This window comes from Chinchilla lanigera, unplaced genomic scaffold (genome assembly GCF_000276665.1).
Source record: "Chinchilla lanigera isolate Chin_1 unplaced genomic scaffold, ChiLan1.0 scaffold00004, whole genome shotgun sequence".
Taxonomy (NCBI): Eukaryota; Metazoa; Chordata; class Mammalia; order Rodentia; family Chinchillidae; genus Chinchilla; species Chinchilla lanigera.
Genome location: NW_004955405.1, coordinates 19338896 through 19354174, shown reverse-complemented (window position 1 = coordinate 19354174; position 15279 = coordinate 19338896). Strand labels below are relative to the sequence as shown.

At 40.5% G+C, this 15279-nt stretch overlaps 1 protein-coding gene across 1 annotated transcript; it reads right to left on the bottom strand.

Moving 5' to 3' along the window:
- Positions 1-5721: 5721 nt before the first annotated feature.
- Positions 5722-8232, bottom strand: Myf5 (myogenic factor 5). The gene is made up of 3 exons (XM_005374367.2): positions 7619-8232; positions 6736-6811; positions 5722-6318 (listed from the first exon to the last, which is right to left on the bottom strand). Exons 1-3 carry the CDS (start codon positions 8120-8122, stop codon positions 6128-6130), a joined length of 771 nt encoding a protein of 256 aa, XP_005374424.1. The 5' UTR covers positions 8123-8232; the 3' UTR covers positions 5722-6127.
- Positions 8233-15279: the final 7047 nt, after the last annotated feature.

The following is a 15279-nucleotide window of genomic DNA, read 5'->3' as shown; positions in this document are numbered from 1 at the left end:
CAGTAGGAAGATATGTGAATAATATATAACAAACTCAGGTTTTTCCTTTACTCCCACAGCATGAAATGCTTCTATAACCTCAAGCGCAGGAGAGGCACAAAAGGAGCTGGTGACGTCCCACATGGTCCTTCAGCAGGGGACACCACGTGGGTGTCCAGTGATGCAATTCAATTTGGACCCTTTCTACCTGGAGACAATGTCAGGTCCCACAGGATGAGGGCTCCGTCCCCTAAGCCTGTTCCCATTTCTGTTCCCCTTTGGTACTTCCAGTTTGCTTTACCTGTGGATCTGACCATCCAGCCAATAATCAGCATTGCTGTAACCCCATATTTGGACTCTATTAATTTGCTAAAGTGGCTCACAGAACTTTCAAAATACGCTACTTCCATCTGCCTGTTTATTATAAAGTATATTACAAAAGATAGAGGGAAGGAATGCAGAGGGGAAGGCATGTGGGAAGGACAGAGCGCTTCGGTGCCCTATCCAGGAAATTCCATTTGTTCAGCTATCTGGAAGATCCTTTGTACCTTGTCCCTTTTGGTTTTCATAGCAGCTGAATTACAAAAGCTTGATTGGTTAAATTATTGTTCAGTGTTGGTCATCTTAAATTTCCCTCACTCTTCCTTCCCAAAAGTTTGTGGTATGGGACTGGTGGTCCCAACACTTTAATCATGGTTCAGTCTCTCAGTGACTATCCCCATCCTGAAGTTACCTAGTGGTAGCCCACCCAACTGCCAACACATTAGCATATGAAAAGACACTTATCACTTAGGAAAATCCAAGGATTTTAGGAGTATGCCAAGAAACTAGATGGCAAGCAAATACATACTTTACAATATATTTCCTTCAAGAATCCAAGGAACACAGATTTAGTCAAGAACACATCCTTGTTGCTCTCATGGTGGGTGCAAAAGAACATTAGCCATCATAAAGTTGATGCATAATTTTAATTATGAGACATTTTTTAAGAAAAGAAGTAGATAGCAATTGACCACAGAAAAGAGAAATTGAGACTGTAAAAAGAGAAAAGTTGTCTTAGAATTGATGCCTGAGCTGGGCATAAGGACACACTCCTGCAGTCCTAGCTACACTGAAAGAGGCAAGAAAATTGTTGGAGCTCAGGACTTCTAGGCCAGAGACTACGCACATTAAGTATGAGATTAATAGGGCAACCTCCAGAGGAAGGGGATCACCAAGTTGCCCAAGAAATGAAGCACCATCAAAAGGACAGAAATGGAGAAAGGTCCAAATTGAAATACATCAGAAATACATCAGAAATGGAGCAGGTCCAAATTGATGCCTGAGTTGAGACAGAAGAATGGGAGTTATCTAGGTGAAATAGAAAAGAGAAGAGCATTGCAGTCAGAAAGGACAAAATGTATAAAATGCATTTGGCAAGAAAGTACATGATGACAAACAAAATCCCTTCTGAAGTTGAAACAGAGAGAAAGCAAGAATTGACGATAAGGGCAATACCAGAGCAATAGATAGGACACTGGAATGCAAAACCTCTTCAATCATGTTAACAAGTTTCTTGTATTGTTAGCATATGTGGAGAGGGAAAAAAGAATATTTGACATAATTAGGGGACTGTCTTGGCTGCAATATGCAGAAAAGATTAAAGAGTGTCCGTGCTCATCAGCTTTTTGTTGCTGTGACAGATGCCTGAGAAAAATCAACCTAAATGAGTAAAGATTTATTTTAGCTCATGGTTTCAGAGGTTCAGTTCATGGTCATTTGACTCAAGTGTGGTGTGCCTGTGGCAAGGCAGAGCACCGTGATGGGGGACACATCACAGAGCAAAGCTGTTCACCTCATGACAGTCACAAGCAAAGAAGGAAGAGAGTACAGGGAACAAAATATACCCTTCAAGGGTGTATTCTGTGACTTACTTCTTCCTACTAAGCCTGCCTCTTAAAGTTTGTACTACCTCACCATAGCCCACTAAGCTATAAGTCCTTCTGTTGATTATATTAGACTCTTTATGCTTTAATCCCATCCCAAATCCCCCCCCCTTTTGAGCATTGCAAAAGGGATGACTAACCCTTCAACATCTGGGTATAGGGAGACATTTCAGATCCAAAGTATAACAGTGCCATTATGCAAATTATTTATACTTCAATTAACAAAGTATGTATTCATACTGGTTTAAGAGAAAATATTTGTTGGGTCTAAAATTGTAAACTGTGTCCAAAAACAGATATTCAGACATTAGGAAACACTTGCTCAGTGCTGTTTTCAGGAATACATCTCTGGCACAGATCTGGTCTCCACTGTGTTCACCTTATTTTTAGGTAAAATCTCTCCTTGTAGTTGGCATCCTAGAACCAAAAATATCATATATTATTACTTCAGCAGAAAGAGAACCTCCTTTTTCCTGTAGTTCCAGCACTGGCACTTATTAAACACCTTTGATCTCATTTCTATTAATGAAACAATCATTATGGCCACAGAAGAGGAGGTACTCACTGTCACAGCTCAATAATTGCTCACTTCTGGAGCCAGATTGTGTTGTCAGTTCCACCTGGACAACATTACTGCGAGGAGGGAGTGGAGAGCTCCCATAGAAAAACCTAACGCTGTAGGCAGAAGTAGAAAATCTAGAACAATAGTAACAGAGTAAGAGGATATTGTGGTAGTAAGAAGTTATTAGATAATGTGGTAGATTAAATATGAATACAAATGTATTACGGCTTCCTCCAGTGAGCAGTGGAGTTTTGTTTGCTTCTCTTTGATTCTAGGCTAGCTGTAGTAACTTGCTTGATGAAAAGAATATAGCAGAAGAGATATTCTGGGACTTCCACTACTACATCACAAGAAGCCTTGCAACTTTTGCCTGCATGTCCAGGCACATTTTCTGTGAAGAAACTCAAAATAGCTGTGGGCTTTGGAAACAAGATATAACTCTTTAAACTTTGGTTTAGTTATTTGTACAATGATAAGCACTCAATAATTGCTTGTTGCTACTTACTCATTGTTCTTGCTTAATCTGTATTGAAATGAATTCAGTAGCCTAGAGATAGAGTTTGTCTTACTTTTCCTTTTATGCAAAGTTATTTTATAAGATTTCAAAACTAATAATGCTAGTGTCCACTATTTATTATCTTATTATAGGCTAATCAATAACCAACTAAAATATCCATAATGGGAATTCTTACAGGAACTAAATTTGATGTTCTATGATTTTGGGGACAATGTGAGAATATTCAGTGCTGATATTTCCAGAAGTACTTTGCTATTCAACCAGGGCTTTTCTGAAGTTGCAAATAGCCACACATTCATATCATTCCAAGAAAAATCACCTCTGCAATTTAGAGAATTAAATTACCATTATAATTTAGTAACCATTATAACTCCAAAGACAGAATTTCAGGAAATACCACTTTCAGATTAAGTATTTTTAAAAATGCCACATTGAAGAGGAACTTCTGCATATCATGTAGTCACTGATTTTATCTTACTTGCATCTTTCAAATGAGAGGAAAGCAGAGAAAATCAGGACACCCTGACTTACATATCAACCCTCTTCCAACTAGCACTTACCAATGCTCATGATCTCACTGTGCTCACTTGTCGTACATCACTTAGTGAGTTTGGATTACCCACCCATGAGTGGAAAAGAGCCTGTTTGATTCACTTCCTGGGAACGTCCTCCCCTCAGGCACAGATGAGGAAGGGAACATTGTCTTTGTTGCTTGTAGAAATTTTACCGTTTGTCTGTTGCATGTTTTTCACCAGCTGAAGTAACTGGTCTGATACAAACTCAGAGGCACCCCAACTGTTCACTGTAGGAAAGCTTACAGATGGCAAAATCCCCTTTTTCCTTGAAGCTCTTGTCAGTTCCACTGCCAAACATCCACTTTCTTGAAGAAAAGGAGACTTACATCTGAGCCACTGGCGAACCAATTTCCAAACACTTATCCAAAAAAGTACGTATGCCTACAAGATGTGCTGTGCCAAGCCATTACTGGGTAGGCATCAGCCCTCAGTGTTCGTACATTGGCAGTAGGATTAGTTGATCAACATGGCACGGAACGTTGTTACTCATACACTGTCCTAAATCAAGATCACTGGGAAGGTTCTAAGTTCTTTCAGTCATTAAAATATTCACTAAGAATATCAAATGCACTTTTAAAATTAGTAGTAGTATTTGATGGATTTGAAAGAAAAGGTATTTTCTGCCACTTGAATTAAAAGTTTTATTTTCTATTTAATTTTATTAAATGGAACAGAATATACTTATGTTTTAAAATTAACATTTATAAACCCCAATATTTGAAAATATTTTCCTTTTGATTGTACTAAGAACGACAAATTTCCAACCACTATACAGGTATATCAGAAGAAGAAAATGCACCTAACACAGCAGCTAACACGAGTAAATTACTCAAACTTGCATTGCAGCCATGTTTGAATATCGTACCACTGAATTCTCTTCACCTGAACTCCTTATACTCCTGAATCAGGTAAAGACATATCTGTGTGGTAGACATCAGCATTGTGTTTCAGACCATGACTGTGGCCAAGATTTTTCAATTCAGTTTTCTCCCACCCTTATGGAATGATTTAGATGCCTTCAAGCTTGACTACAAGACAAGTAGAAGAAAAATGTGGAGAAGGGGAAGTCTTCCTGAGAACAGTAGTATCACCAAGCCTTAGCAGATAGTATGCATATTTTGATGAATTTTAAACTAGCATACAAATCAGAGGATGAAGCAATCTGTACTTGTTCCTCATTAATACCTATTTTTGATGCTTCTAGAATATTTCCTTTTTATCTCTCCCAGTATAAACTTGTGAAAATTATCTCAATGATTGTCAGTCATAAGTTTTCTCACTTAATTATCCTATTTTTCATCTCAAACCTTTCTGGAAGTGCTCTACAAAGATGAAATAATAAAAGACACATATCCATTTCATACACACACAGTATGATCAATTAATTTTTAAATTTTTAACTGTAAAAAAGAGGAAGACAATTATAATCTGCTCCAGGCTACCATTATTTATGTACATTTTCTTATGCTGGCACTCTAACAATACAAAAAAGCCCCAAATGATAATATTAGTGTATTAATATGTCAAGATATTTTTGTCAGGTAGAAAAATTACAGAAGTCTTAACTCATGATTTCTAAAGTATTGTAGATATTAAGATGATGTGATATTGAATGATCTTTTTGCTGAAACATGTGTTACTGTCCTGAATAACTTTTCCCTGGAATTTACACAAACATGACTTGACAATATATGGTACAATACTAAGATAAAAGAAATTTTTTTCATTTAGTAGCATCCCTCAAAATATTTTTTAAATGGAAATATTATATTTTCATTTGTGACATTAACGGGACCTAAATTAGGTACATAAAATGATAGACATTTAGACTTATCTATAAAGTCATCTCTACATTTTTAACCCACGTTTAAAAAGATCATGTTAATGACTGCTAATTCCCTTAGGAGTGTTCTAAAAAGTCAAGAACCAAAATCTTTCTTTTAGTAAGAAATTTTATTTATGGTGGAATTTCCAAAATTTCTTATATCTTGAAATTATCCACAAAGTATTATTTAGTGCTTACATTAAAAAGATGCATCTCTTGTAAGAAAAGATCAAAATGTATACCACTAGTCAGCATTAATATATTTTTATTTAATACAATATAACCAAAAGATTAAAGAAAAAAACAACTGTTAAATATATTTAAAATTCCCTGTAATTGATTCTCAGATGTTAAAATGTTTTAAAGAAAAGAAAATATCTAAATATCAGAGATAATATTTTGATGAACAATATTTATAAAACATACATATATTTAAGTTAAGCATTGCAACAGGTTACATTTAATAAATTGCCTCCTATTAGAAACAGTCTTATTGAAACTTTGTATCTGAAGCAAAGAAGGCAAAGATGGAGATAAAGAAGTGAAAAAGAGGGGGCAGAAGAGAAAATATTAATTGTAATTGTGACTTTTAGTTAAATATACTTTCTTATAAAGTGGCAAGATATTATTTACAAATTTACAACTGACAAGGAATCGTTATATACAGGTTGTCTTCATACTGGGCCTCCTTCCTCCTGTGTAAGCAGGCTGTCCCAGCAGAACTCATCTAGACTGGGCACTAGTTCATAGCACATGATAGACAAGCCTGGAACTGGAGGCCCCTGGAGTTACAGGCTGTGAATCCGTGCTGGCAACTGGAGAGAGAGAGGCTGGATCTTGCAGAGGCAACCCAGGTTGCTCTGAGGAGGTGATCCGATCCACTATGCTGGACAAGCAATCCAAGCTGGATAAGGAGTTTTTGTCTGTGGCATATACTAATGACACAAGGAGAAAAGCATTATAAGAAATTATCCCCAGATAGACGAGCTTATTTGCCCCTTAAACTGTAGGTCAGCTCTTTTGACACCAGAGGTCAGGGGGCCATGGAAAGCCTGATGTAGAAGTTTACAGCAAACATCAACAATTCCCAGCGGTGGAGGAGTGCATGTGGTAGTCCCCGATAATATTTCAAGCCAAAGTGTGTGTGTGTGTGTGTGTGTGTGTGTGTGTGTGTGTGTGTTAGGAGTTTTGGAGCAAAATATGTGAGTTTACTTTACTCTGAAGCTTTATCATATAAATCATCACTTTCATTCTCTTCCCCAATCTCACCTGAAAGAACAGATTCCACTTTGATACAGTGACTTATGTGGTTGAATTATTCTTTAAATGCCTCTGAAGTTATCAATTCTTACCATTTGATACATCTTGACAGTAGACGCTGTCAAAACTGCTGCTCTTTCTGGACCAGAGAGGACTATTACATTCAGGCTATAATACAAGACACAAAAGAAGTTTGTTTTCAGGTCTCGGCAAAAGATGTTCTGACCTACGTCAAGGCCAGGCTTGTGCACCGGCTCCTTAAACTGGTCACTCTCGATCACCTTCTTTACTTTGATTTAGGACTGGTTATCCCTCTCGGAGTTGCCAGGGCGCTGAGGTCAAACTCAGTGCTCACAGGGGAGAACAGCAGCAAAGGGAAGAGTGGGTGGAATTCAACAGCAGCGCGCACTGGGTTAACCATGTAAAATGGATTGGAGTCCAAGGAAGCTACACTAATTCTGGGAGAGAATATTTTCCCAGGGCAAAAACACATTAAAACCTGGCAGCACTGAAGCGAACGCCTTCTGAAAAGAATGCATCAACATCGCCTCCCAGACAGCCCTCAGCAAAGCGACACTGGGGTCATGATCTATTCCTGTGTCTCCAGTAAGTTATGAATGGAGGGGCACAGGGACCCTGAGATGTTAATGTACGGCAGTGTCCACCGGTGGTAGATTTGGGAAACAAGCTTACTAACGGAGAAAACAACTGATCTCTCATGCACAGCCGCCTCTGGCACTCACCAACCTTTTCTTACGATGTACATCTAGAACCTGAAGTCAAAGCTAGTCTTATTCCACAGCTGTTTCCTGACGCCTTTGTAGATTCCTGACACCTTTCTAGATTTCTTAAAACAACTCAGCAACTGCGTCCACCACAACCCCTCCACTACACTACAGCTGGTTTAAAGGGGGAAATGAGGAATTTTAGAAAAGACTGGGGTAGCGGAGAGTGGGCCCCAGCGCTGTGGCTCACCATGCCATCGGAGCAGTCGGAGGTGGGGCTGGTGGGCTCCGAGCAGCTCTGTCCCGGCAGGCTGTAGTAGTTCTCCACCTGCTCCCGCAGCAGCTCCTGCAGGCTCTCGATGTAGCGGATGGCGTTCCTGAGGATCTCCACCTTGGGGAGCCGCTGATTAGGGTTGGTCGTGGTGCACCTCTTGAGTGTCTCGAAAGCCTGGTTGACCTTCTTCAGGCGCCTCCGCTCGCGCATGGTGGCCGCCTTCCGCCGGTCCATGGTGGTGGACTTCCTCTTGCACGCCTTGCAGGCCCACATGAGGCAGTGCCCGGCCTGGTGGTGGCCCGTGGGCGCTCGCACGTGCTCGTCTTCGTCTGAGCCTTGCAGCTCCGGTTTGTGCACCCCGAAGGCAGCCACTCGGGGTTCATACTCGTCCCCAAACTCACCCTCCTCCGGGGACGGGATGCAAGAGCCGTCGTAAAAGTACTGGGAAGGCGAGAACTGGCAGCCGTCCATCAGGTCCATCCCGCAGAAGGGCAGGCCGCGCACCTGGGCCGCAGCGGGAGAGAGGAGGGAGAAACAGGGGCAGGTCGGGGGCGGGAGCCCGGTTGGCTTCTCCGGTAATTAGCGAGGGCAGACGCCTGTCGGCCTGGGTCGCGGCTGGGGTTGGGGCTCTTTATATATTCGTGGGGTGGGAGGGTGGGGGAGGGAGGGAGCTGGCCCCTGCGGCCGGGCACCATTAGCATATCGCACCGCAACCCCCGCGGGGCTGTCTGGGCAAACCTCCGCCTTTCCTCCAAAGACGTTTGCTGCTTACTGGCCCCCAGACGCTAATGGTTTTACTGCCTTTCTACAAGGCGGGATGGTTCTCCAACCTGTTCACCGGCATGCTGCGGATAATCTGATCCAATGGGTCGCTTAAGAGTGGCACAAACAAAAGGAACGAGGATAGTGCACCTTGTGGCAATTACAATTTACAATAGCAACAACAGTAGTAATAAATGGTAATTATTACTATTCATTATTACTCTGCACTGTCAGCTGACAAAGAAAGTCGACGCGCCCTCTCAAATTTGTACCTGAAAAATCACTTTATTCTTAGAGGGTTTACTTCTCTTTTTCATGAAACTTACCTCAGGAATTTTTTTCATTCTGTGGGCTAGAAAATGGTTGCAAAAATGTTTGAAGTGGCGCTTTCAATCATGAAGCTCATCTACAGTCTGTTAAAATCTATTCTGTATGGATTATGAAGAGTAGAGTGCTCACCAGACTGTCATGTCATAGGCTCTGAGAGTGGGTGGGAAGCTTTCTTTTCCTAAAATAGGGTTCCCTGGACTGTGAGCATCTAAAAGGAGGTGTGCTCAAGAGGGCCAGGTGACAGGGAGCGCTCCTTCTCCTGCTTCATTTTTTCCCTGGCTGGTATTTGCTGAGTCCCTCCTGCTTTGTCAGTCCTGCTAGACCCTGAGTCGGCCTAAGTTCCCAAGGAAAGTGTCTCTAAGGCAAAAATTAGGCAATGGAAGAAGCCCAGTTTTAGCTTACAAACCCCTTTTCCGGCTTCCTTTCTCCCTCTTTCTCTGCCCCACTCTATTATTTCTACAGACTAAACAGCCAAGCTGGAGTTTAGTTTGGGGTCGCTAATTTTCTGCTTTCAGGCAAACTAACACCGTTACAGATGCATCCCAGCTGCTGGCATAGCATCCCCCGCTAGTGTAAAATTTCCAATTCCTTCAACCCAGAGTGACTTCACACACGTTGGTGACAAAAGGCTTCCAGAAAAGCAATCGCAGCAGAGTCTTTGAAACTTTGGTGGGTAGAAAGGAAGAGGGGAAGGCTTCCATTTAAGTAAAAGAGTGTATTTATCAGCTTTTATCAGTTCTCCTCCACCCGTGACCCACTTTCAGACCATTGGGGTGTGGGGAGATGCCGTTTATACTTAGGAAAAACAATTTTTAAGTTTAACACAAACATTCTGGAATTTGGGACTGCAGCTTGTGTCCCCATTGAAAGAAAAGGGAATAGTCTCACTTCTGCCTGGCTCATCCAATTTAATAAGCATTGTGGCTCTGAAGTTATTTGGGATGGGAAGGAGATGTGTTGAGTAATTATTTTGCAAAATTATTTTCCCTCTTGGCTGACCTCGCATCTGCAGGGGCAAAAGTAGCTGAAACTTTTTCTGTGTGCAATCATTTGGAAGTTAAGGTACAGGAAACCAGAGGTAGGAGAGTGACAGTGTCAGTCCTCGGGTTGCCAGCCACACCTGCATTCCGTCCTCTACCTGCATTCTTTCTCTTCCATCCCCTCTAGTTCTGTCATCTCTGAGAAGGATTTCCCTGGAAAAGCAGACGCCCTCTCCCACAAAGTGGCTGCTTAATCATCTGTACTTTGTTTAAAAATTATTTAGGTAATTTGTATTTGCCAGTATATGCCTTTGAAATGAATACAGTACCCAGGGACACACCAGAAAAAGTCAAGTTCCTGGAGCACTCAAGGTCCTTACCACACTAGTGGAAGAATTTGAAGCACTGCACATTGCTCCCTCTGAAATGCCATTGTGGGAAGATAGGCTTACCCAGGAATTCTCAGCCAAGTCTCACAGGCTCTATCTAGGCTGCAGTCCTAGAGCCACTTTTTTCCTCCTGTGTAGTCCATTGTAGTACATCCAGAGAAAATAAAACAGAATTCTGATTTGGACACAAATAAACTTGGCCCTTGAAGTAGAAGACAGAGGTTATGTTTCTGTCTGCTTTCCAGCTAATTTCTGAAAACATTTAAGGTGCTTTGTGCCCAGTCCTTTTGGCCAACAGATATTGAGAGTTTTCTATTTGTTGAGAGTTTTCTATTTGCTGAACACTGTTCCTTAACCCGTTCTATGTACTTACTCAGTTAATCCTTCAAGGAACTCTGTAGGAACTATAAGCAGACACAATATTTTAAGAGGGTAAAAAAAAAAATTGTAAGGGTTAGGTAATTTGTCCCAGGTCACAATAGATTGAAAACTAGGTGCTTGTCCTTAAAGATCATGCTCTTAGAGGTGATTTCGTTTGTTTTCTTCAATCACTTCAGACTCTGAGCCTTGAGCTCAGAGCAGAAACTCACAAAAAGCTGGCTCCTGGACATTTTTGCCCTCAGCTCCTGTGCCTGGGAAGACACTGTCACTCAGGAGCAGTGTTCTCAGAGGTTAGGGCTGGCTTTGGTAAGGTGATCTCAAAACAAATTTACCAGAGTGCCTGGGGCCAGTGGAACTAAAGAAGCCGAGAAAACACAAGGGCCTGGCTTAATGAGACCAGCCAGAGAAGGGAGGGGGACAGGGTCCTGAGCTGAGGGCCCTTGGGACTCAAGTGCTGAAAATAGGCTCTCAGGGCACCAAAGTAAAAAATGAGACAAACTTTTAAACCGTTGTCGGGGAATGGAGCAGAAAGAGTTCAAAAAGCAAGAAACAGTACAAAAGAAGGAAGGCAACCAGCGCCTGCAAATGACAGGAGACTCCAATTCAGGCTTAGTTCTCTACTCTTTCCCCAGGAGAGATTTTTAGAGAAAATAGTGGAGAACTGACTGGGTGAGCCACATGGACAAAATGTTTTTAATGGAGAAACTGAATGAAGCAGCATGGGGAAAATTAAAATTTGCTTTTAGAAAGATGAACAAGTTGTCAGCGTGCCCTATTTTACTCAACAGACTAGATTGGATTTTACTGAATATATTATAATTTGCTTCCCACTTTTCCTTCAAAACAGTGAATCTTACATACGAGAAAACTCCAATTAATTTAACATGGAAACAGGTTGTTAGAAATACCACTCTAACACTTCTAGGAAAGTAAACAGAGGAGGGGAAGAAAATAGCCACACCCAGAACTGTAAAGGAGTCGCACCAAGATGCTCCTGAGGAAGATGCATAATTTATTTACTTACATTTTTAAGCTTTGCATTGTAAGCAAGAACAGACACATGTTTGATTTTCTAACACTTTAAACTTACAAATATTTTTCAATTGTAATGACCTTGAAGTGACCATCAACTTTTTCTTTTAACAGAATCTATGTTGGTTTAACCATTATGACAACAAAACAAACAAAACAAAATAGGTAAGGGTGGACAGTTCACACCAGCAAAATGATGCTTATCATTTTTTGTAGTAAATTTTGCCCAGACTAGGAATTCTGCATTATTGAACATGCTGTGTGATTCTTTTGGAGAAACCAAATACACATAGGAGGATTAACCTATTTCAATTCACTGCCCCTACCTGCAGACTCTTACCAACTGCTGGACAGTGAGGGTTATTCTTGAGAGTTCTGCTTAGTATAGATGATTTCACAATGTGCTAAACAATTTCAAACTGCTATTAGCTTTGAGAACAGGGCACACCTAAGTAAACATATTAGTACCTGCCAGAGCTGTTGGAAGAATTTGCAGAGAAGACAGCTGAGGAAGACATTGGCCTCCGCTTGAATTCAGAGACTCCCAAGAGAGATCAAAGGACTAAGGACATTTAGCAGCCTTGAGAGTAGAGAAAGTAGTCGTTCTTAAAGCATTATCTTTGCCCCAGCACATTGCATAGCCATTGTTTCTCACAGAGTGACTCTAAACTAGTACAAAACAGTAGCTTTTAACACAGAGAACCCTCTAGGACCAAGGATTTTTTTCTCTTTTGCTTGTTTTTGGTAAGTGTAATTAATTTGAGGGAATGACTAGAGAGACCTGTGGGAGGAAATACCAAATTATTGCTAACTTACTAATGCATTGGATTAAGCAGTGAGATATTCAAAGTAAAGCACTGAAAAGAATGTTCAGGTATAGTGTTGTGGGAGGGAAGGTTTTGAAATGAGGAAAGGGAGTAGCACAGATAGTCAATTCTTCTAAGTTTAAGGAATAATGTCTTAATGAGCATAAGGTCACTTTTAGTACCCAAATTTTCTTTGCCACCCTCAACAGTATTTGGAAACACTGAATTTCTGCACTCCCCCAACCCTAAGAGCCTATGAAAGAGTTTAGAAGAAAAATGAAAAAGAAAAGAGTTTAGAAGAAATTTCCACAAAGTCCAAAATTGGAACTCAATATTCTATATATGATGAGTAAAATTAGTTTGAGAAATAACACTTTCTGTTCTATAAATTACTTCTATAATGATATAACAGAAAACAACCTATTATTTTATACTTGAAAATTTTATACAAAGCTCTGGAAAGAGGCTTCGATTCAATTCCAAGTTGTTTATCTTTACCAAGTCATTATGGCTTGATTTTCTACTTCCCCAGCCCTGTTTGTTTTGGCTTTGGCCTTGGTAAAGATTATCATCATTAATATCAAACAAAAACATTTTAATTGCAAACACACCAAGAATTTCATTGGAAAGTCCTATGTCAGCTACGGCAGGGGAGGTCACATGAAGTCTTTGGGAAATATTTTCTCTATTTAATGAAGAGACTTCCATAGGCAAACTTACTCCAAACAATTTCTCAAGTTACCTAGCTAAGAAAGATAGAAAGGATTTGGTTTGCAAAGACCAAATAAAATCCATCAGCAAGCAATCCGTGAACTGATAAAAAGTTCTGCTGCTGAACAATTTGTAACACAAAACTTACTATACATATAAATACAATCATAAAGAAAGTGAGTTAGCTTAATCAATTATGATACATTATTTCAGTTATGTAATAAATTTGATTTTTAAAACTATAGGTATGTACATACCTATACATTTTAGGGCAAATCCTTACTGATAATCTGGAAAAAATTCATACGTGCGTAATATACATGGTTAATGGAGGATACACAGCATTCAGATATTTCACACACATTTTGGTGAGATAATTTCATTGGTAAGTGTTTTATCATTTATTTCTCAAAGAAAGCTATTGTTCTAATTTGGAGTTCAAGTAGCTAGTCATTCTTGGGAAAAGAGATTTTCTTCAGAGTGAGCCAAATTATCTTACAGAACATAAAATGCTCCTAACGTCCCAAAGCTTCTCTTTCGGGGATCAGGGCAGTTGGGAGAAGAAGGTTTCAGCCATTGATAACTGCCTGGCTCTGAGACCTGGCTTTCTACTTAGCAGATGGTGGGCCCTCTCTATTCCAAGGAATCCTCTCCTCTAAAGTAGAAGTAGTAACAGTACCTGTCTCGGTGGTTGTTGTAAGATTATGAGTTAATACAACACCTACTAAAACTGGGTCATTCATGTTATCTTTGTTCTCATTGTTATCAATATTTTCTCCAGCCAAAGCCAGCACAGGTTGAAGGAATCATGCCTTTGATGGAAGAAAAACTTTTCAATGGTTCAGTGAGTTTTACTAATGCAAAAATAGAGCTGCTATCCTGTGTTTATTTGTACCCTCTTTGGCTTAGTACTTTACATGTGTTATCTCACTGAATCTTCACAACCCCAAGAGCCAGGCACTTGACTAAGAAGGACTGGGAAGTGACTAGTCCAAGGCAACACAATAGCAGCCTGGATTTAGTGCAGGCAGTCAGTTTCATGGAAGCTCAACAGCTGGATTCACTAACCCTTTCACCTGCCTCTCTCAAGCCTTTAAAAGGGATTATATGTCAATGTCTGTTTCCTCTAGGAACTCGTCTGCAATTTGAAAGTATTTCAGAATAAATAGAATATCCATATGCTAATAAAGCAAACTACAGGCGCAGCATACCTAATCCAAATTCTGAAATACTCTGAAATACAAACATTTGGACTGCTTCCAGAGAACTCAAAATGTTTCAGATTTTGGAGCACTTCAGAGTTTGGATTTTTGGATTAGAGATGCTTAATCACAATGTCTATGCAAATATTGCAGAATCTGAAACTCTTCTGATTTCAAGAATTTCAGATACTTAATCTGTATTACCCATAGGAACAGGCATTCTTTTCTGACCTGAGAAAGGAGCAAGATATAGCTGGGCACCTGCAGGGTACTTTCTGTCTGTGGTACTTTCTGAAACTTCTGTGGAGTGCAATAAATAGTAAGGTCCAGCAATTTCAGGGCTAGGAAGCAAGGAAGCAAGGCTAGGAAGGCTGGGCTGCAGAATGCTAAACTCTATTTGATTTGAAGCCTAGCTGTGGGGTAAAACAGAAAGTAGAAGTTAAGGAATAGGGGAAGGGAGTAAAGGAATGATTTACGGAATGTAAGAGAGATGTGGTAATTCCAAAGAAATGGTTTGCTCCTGTCCTCTGCTTCACTTCCCACTGCGTTTCTTGGTGGTCGTTTCTTCCTGAAGTTACTAGATAAACAAACCTGGCACACGTTGTAAAATCCTCATGGCGAGGAACTCCTGCGGCTTCCAGCCTCTCCGGGACTTTGCTGTTTGGCCCAGCTAAGAGGTTTCATGTGTGTTGTTGTTGTCTCTTCCCTTCAGCCATTTAACCCTTCCTTCTCATGAAGCAAGCCCTTACCTCAAGAGACAGATTGCTCCCTTCTTTTATCTTTCTATTTGGAAAACAAACTCAAGCCCAAGAGACTTTGAGGATATTCCGGTCTGCCAGGGACCAGTCTAGTTCAAGAAAACTAGGGGAGGAGGCCAGTGTGGCCCCTGAGTACTGCAGACTACCCTGGGGAACAACCTGGAATGTCAAAGAGGGAACAATTCATTCTAACAGGACTGAAGACCATATAGGGAAATAAGCAAAGACTTCTGCTTGGAATTTCTTGCAGTAAGATTTTGCTAGACTGAATCTTGTCAACCTTGGG

Coding starts and splice junctions, on each gene's coding strand:
- Myf5 (XM_005374367.2), bottom strand. CDS start 8,122: ATGGACCTGATGGACGGCTGCCAGTTCTCGCCTTCCCAGTACTTTTAC. Junction 6,812..7,618: donor CCGACTGCTCCGATGGCATG/GTGAGCCACAGC, acceptor CTTGTATTATAG/CCTGAATGTAATAGTCCTCT. Junction 6,319..6,735: donor CTGTCAAGATGTATCAAATG/GTAAGAATTGAT, acceptor TTGTGTCATTAG/TATATGCCACAGACAAAAAC.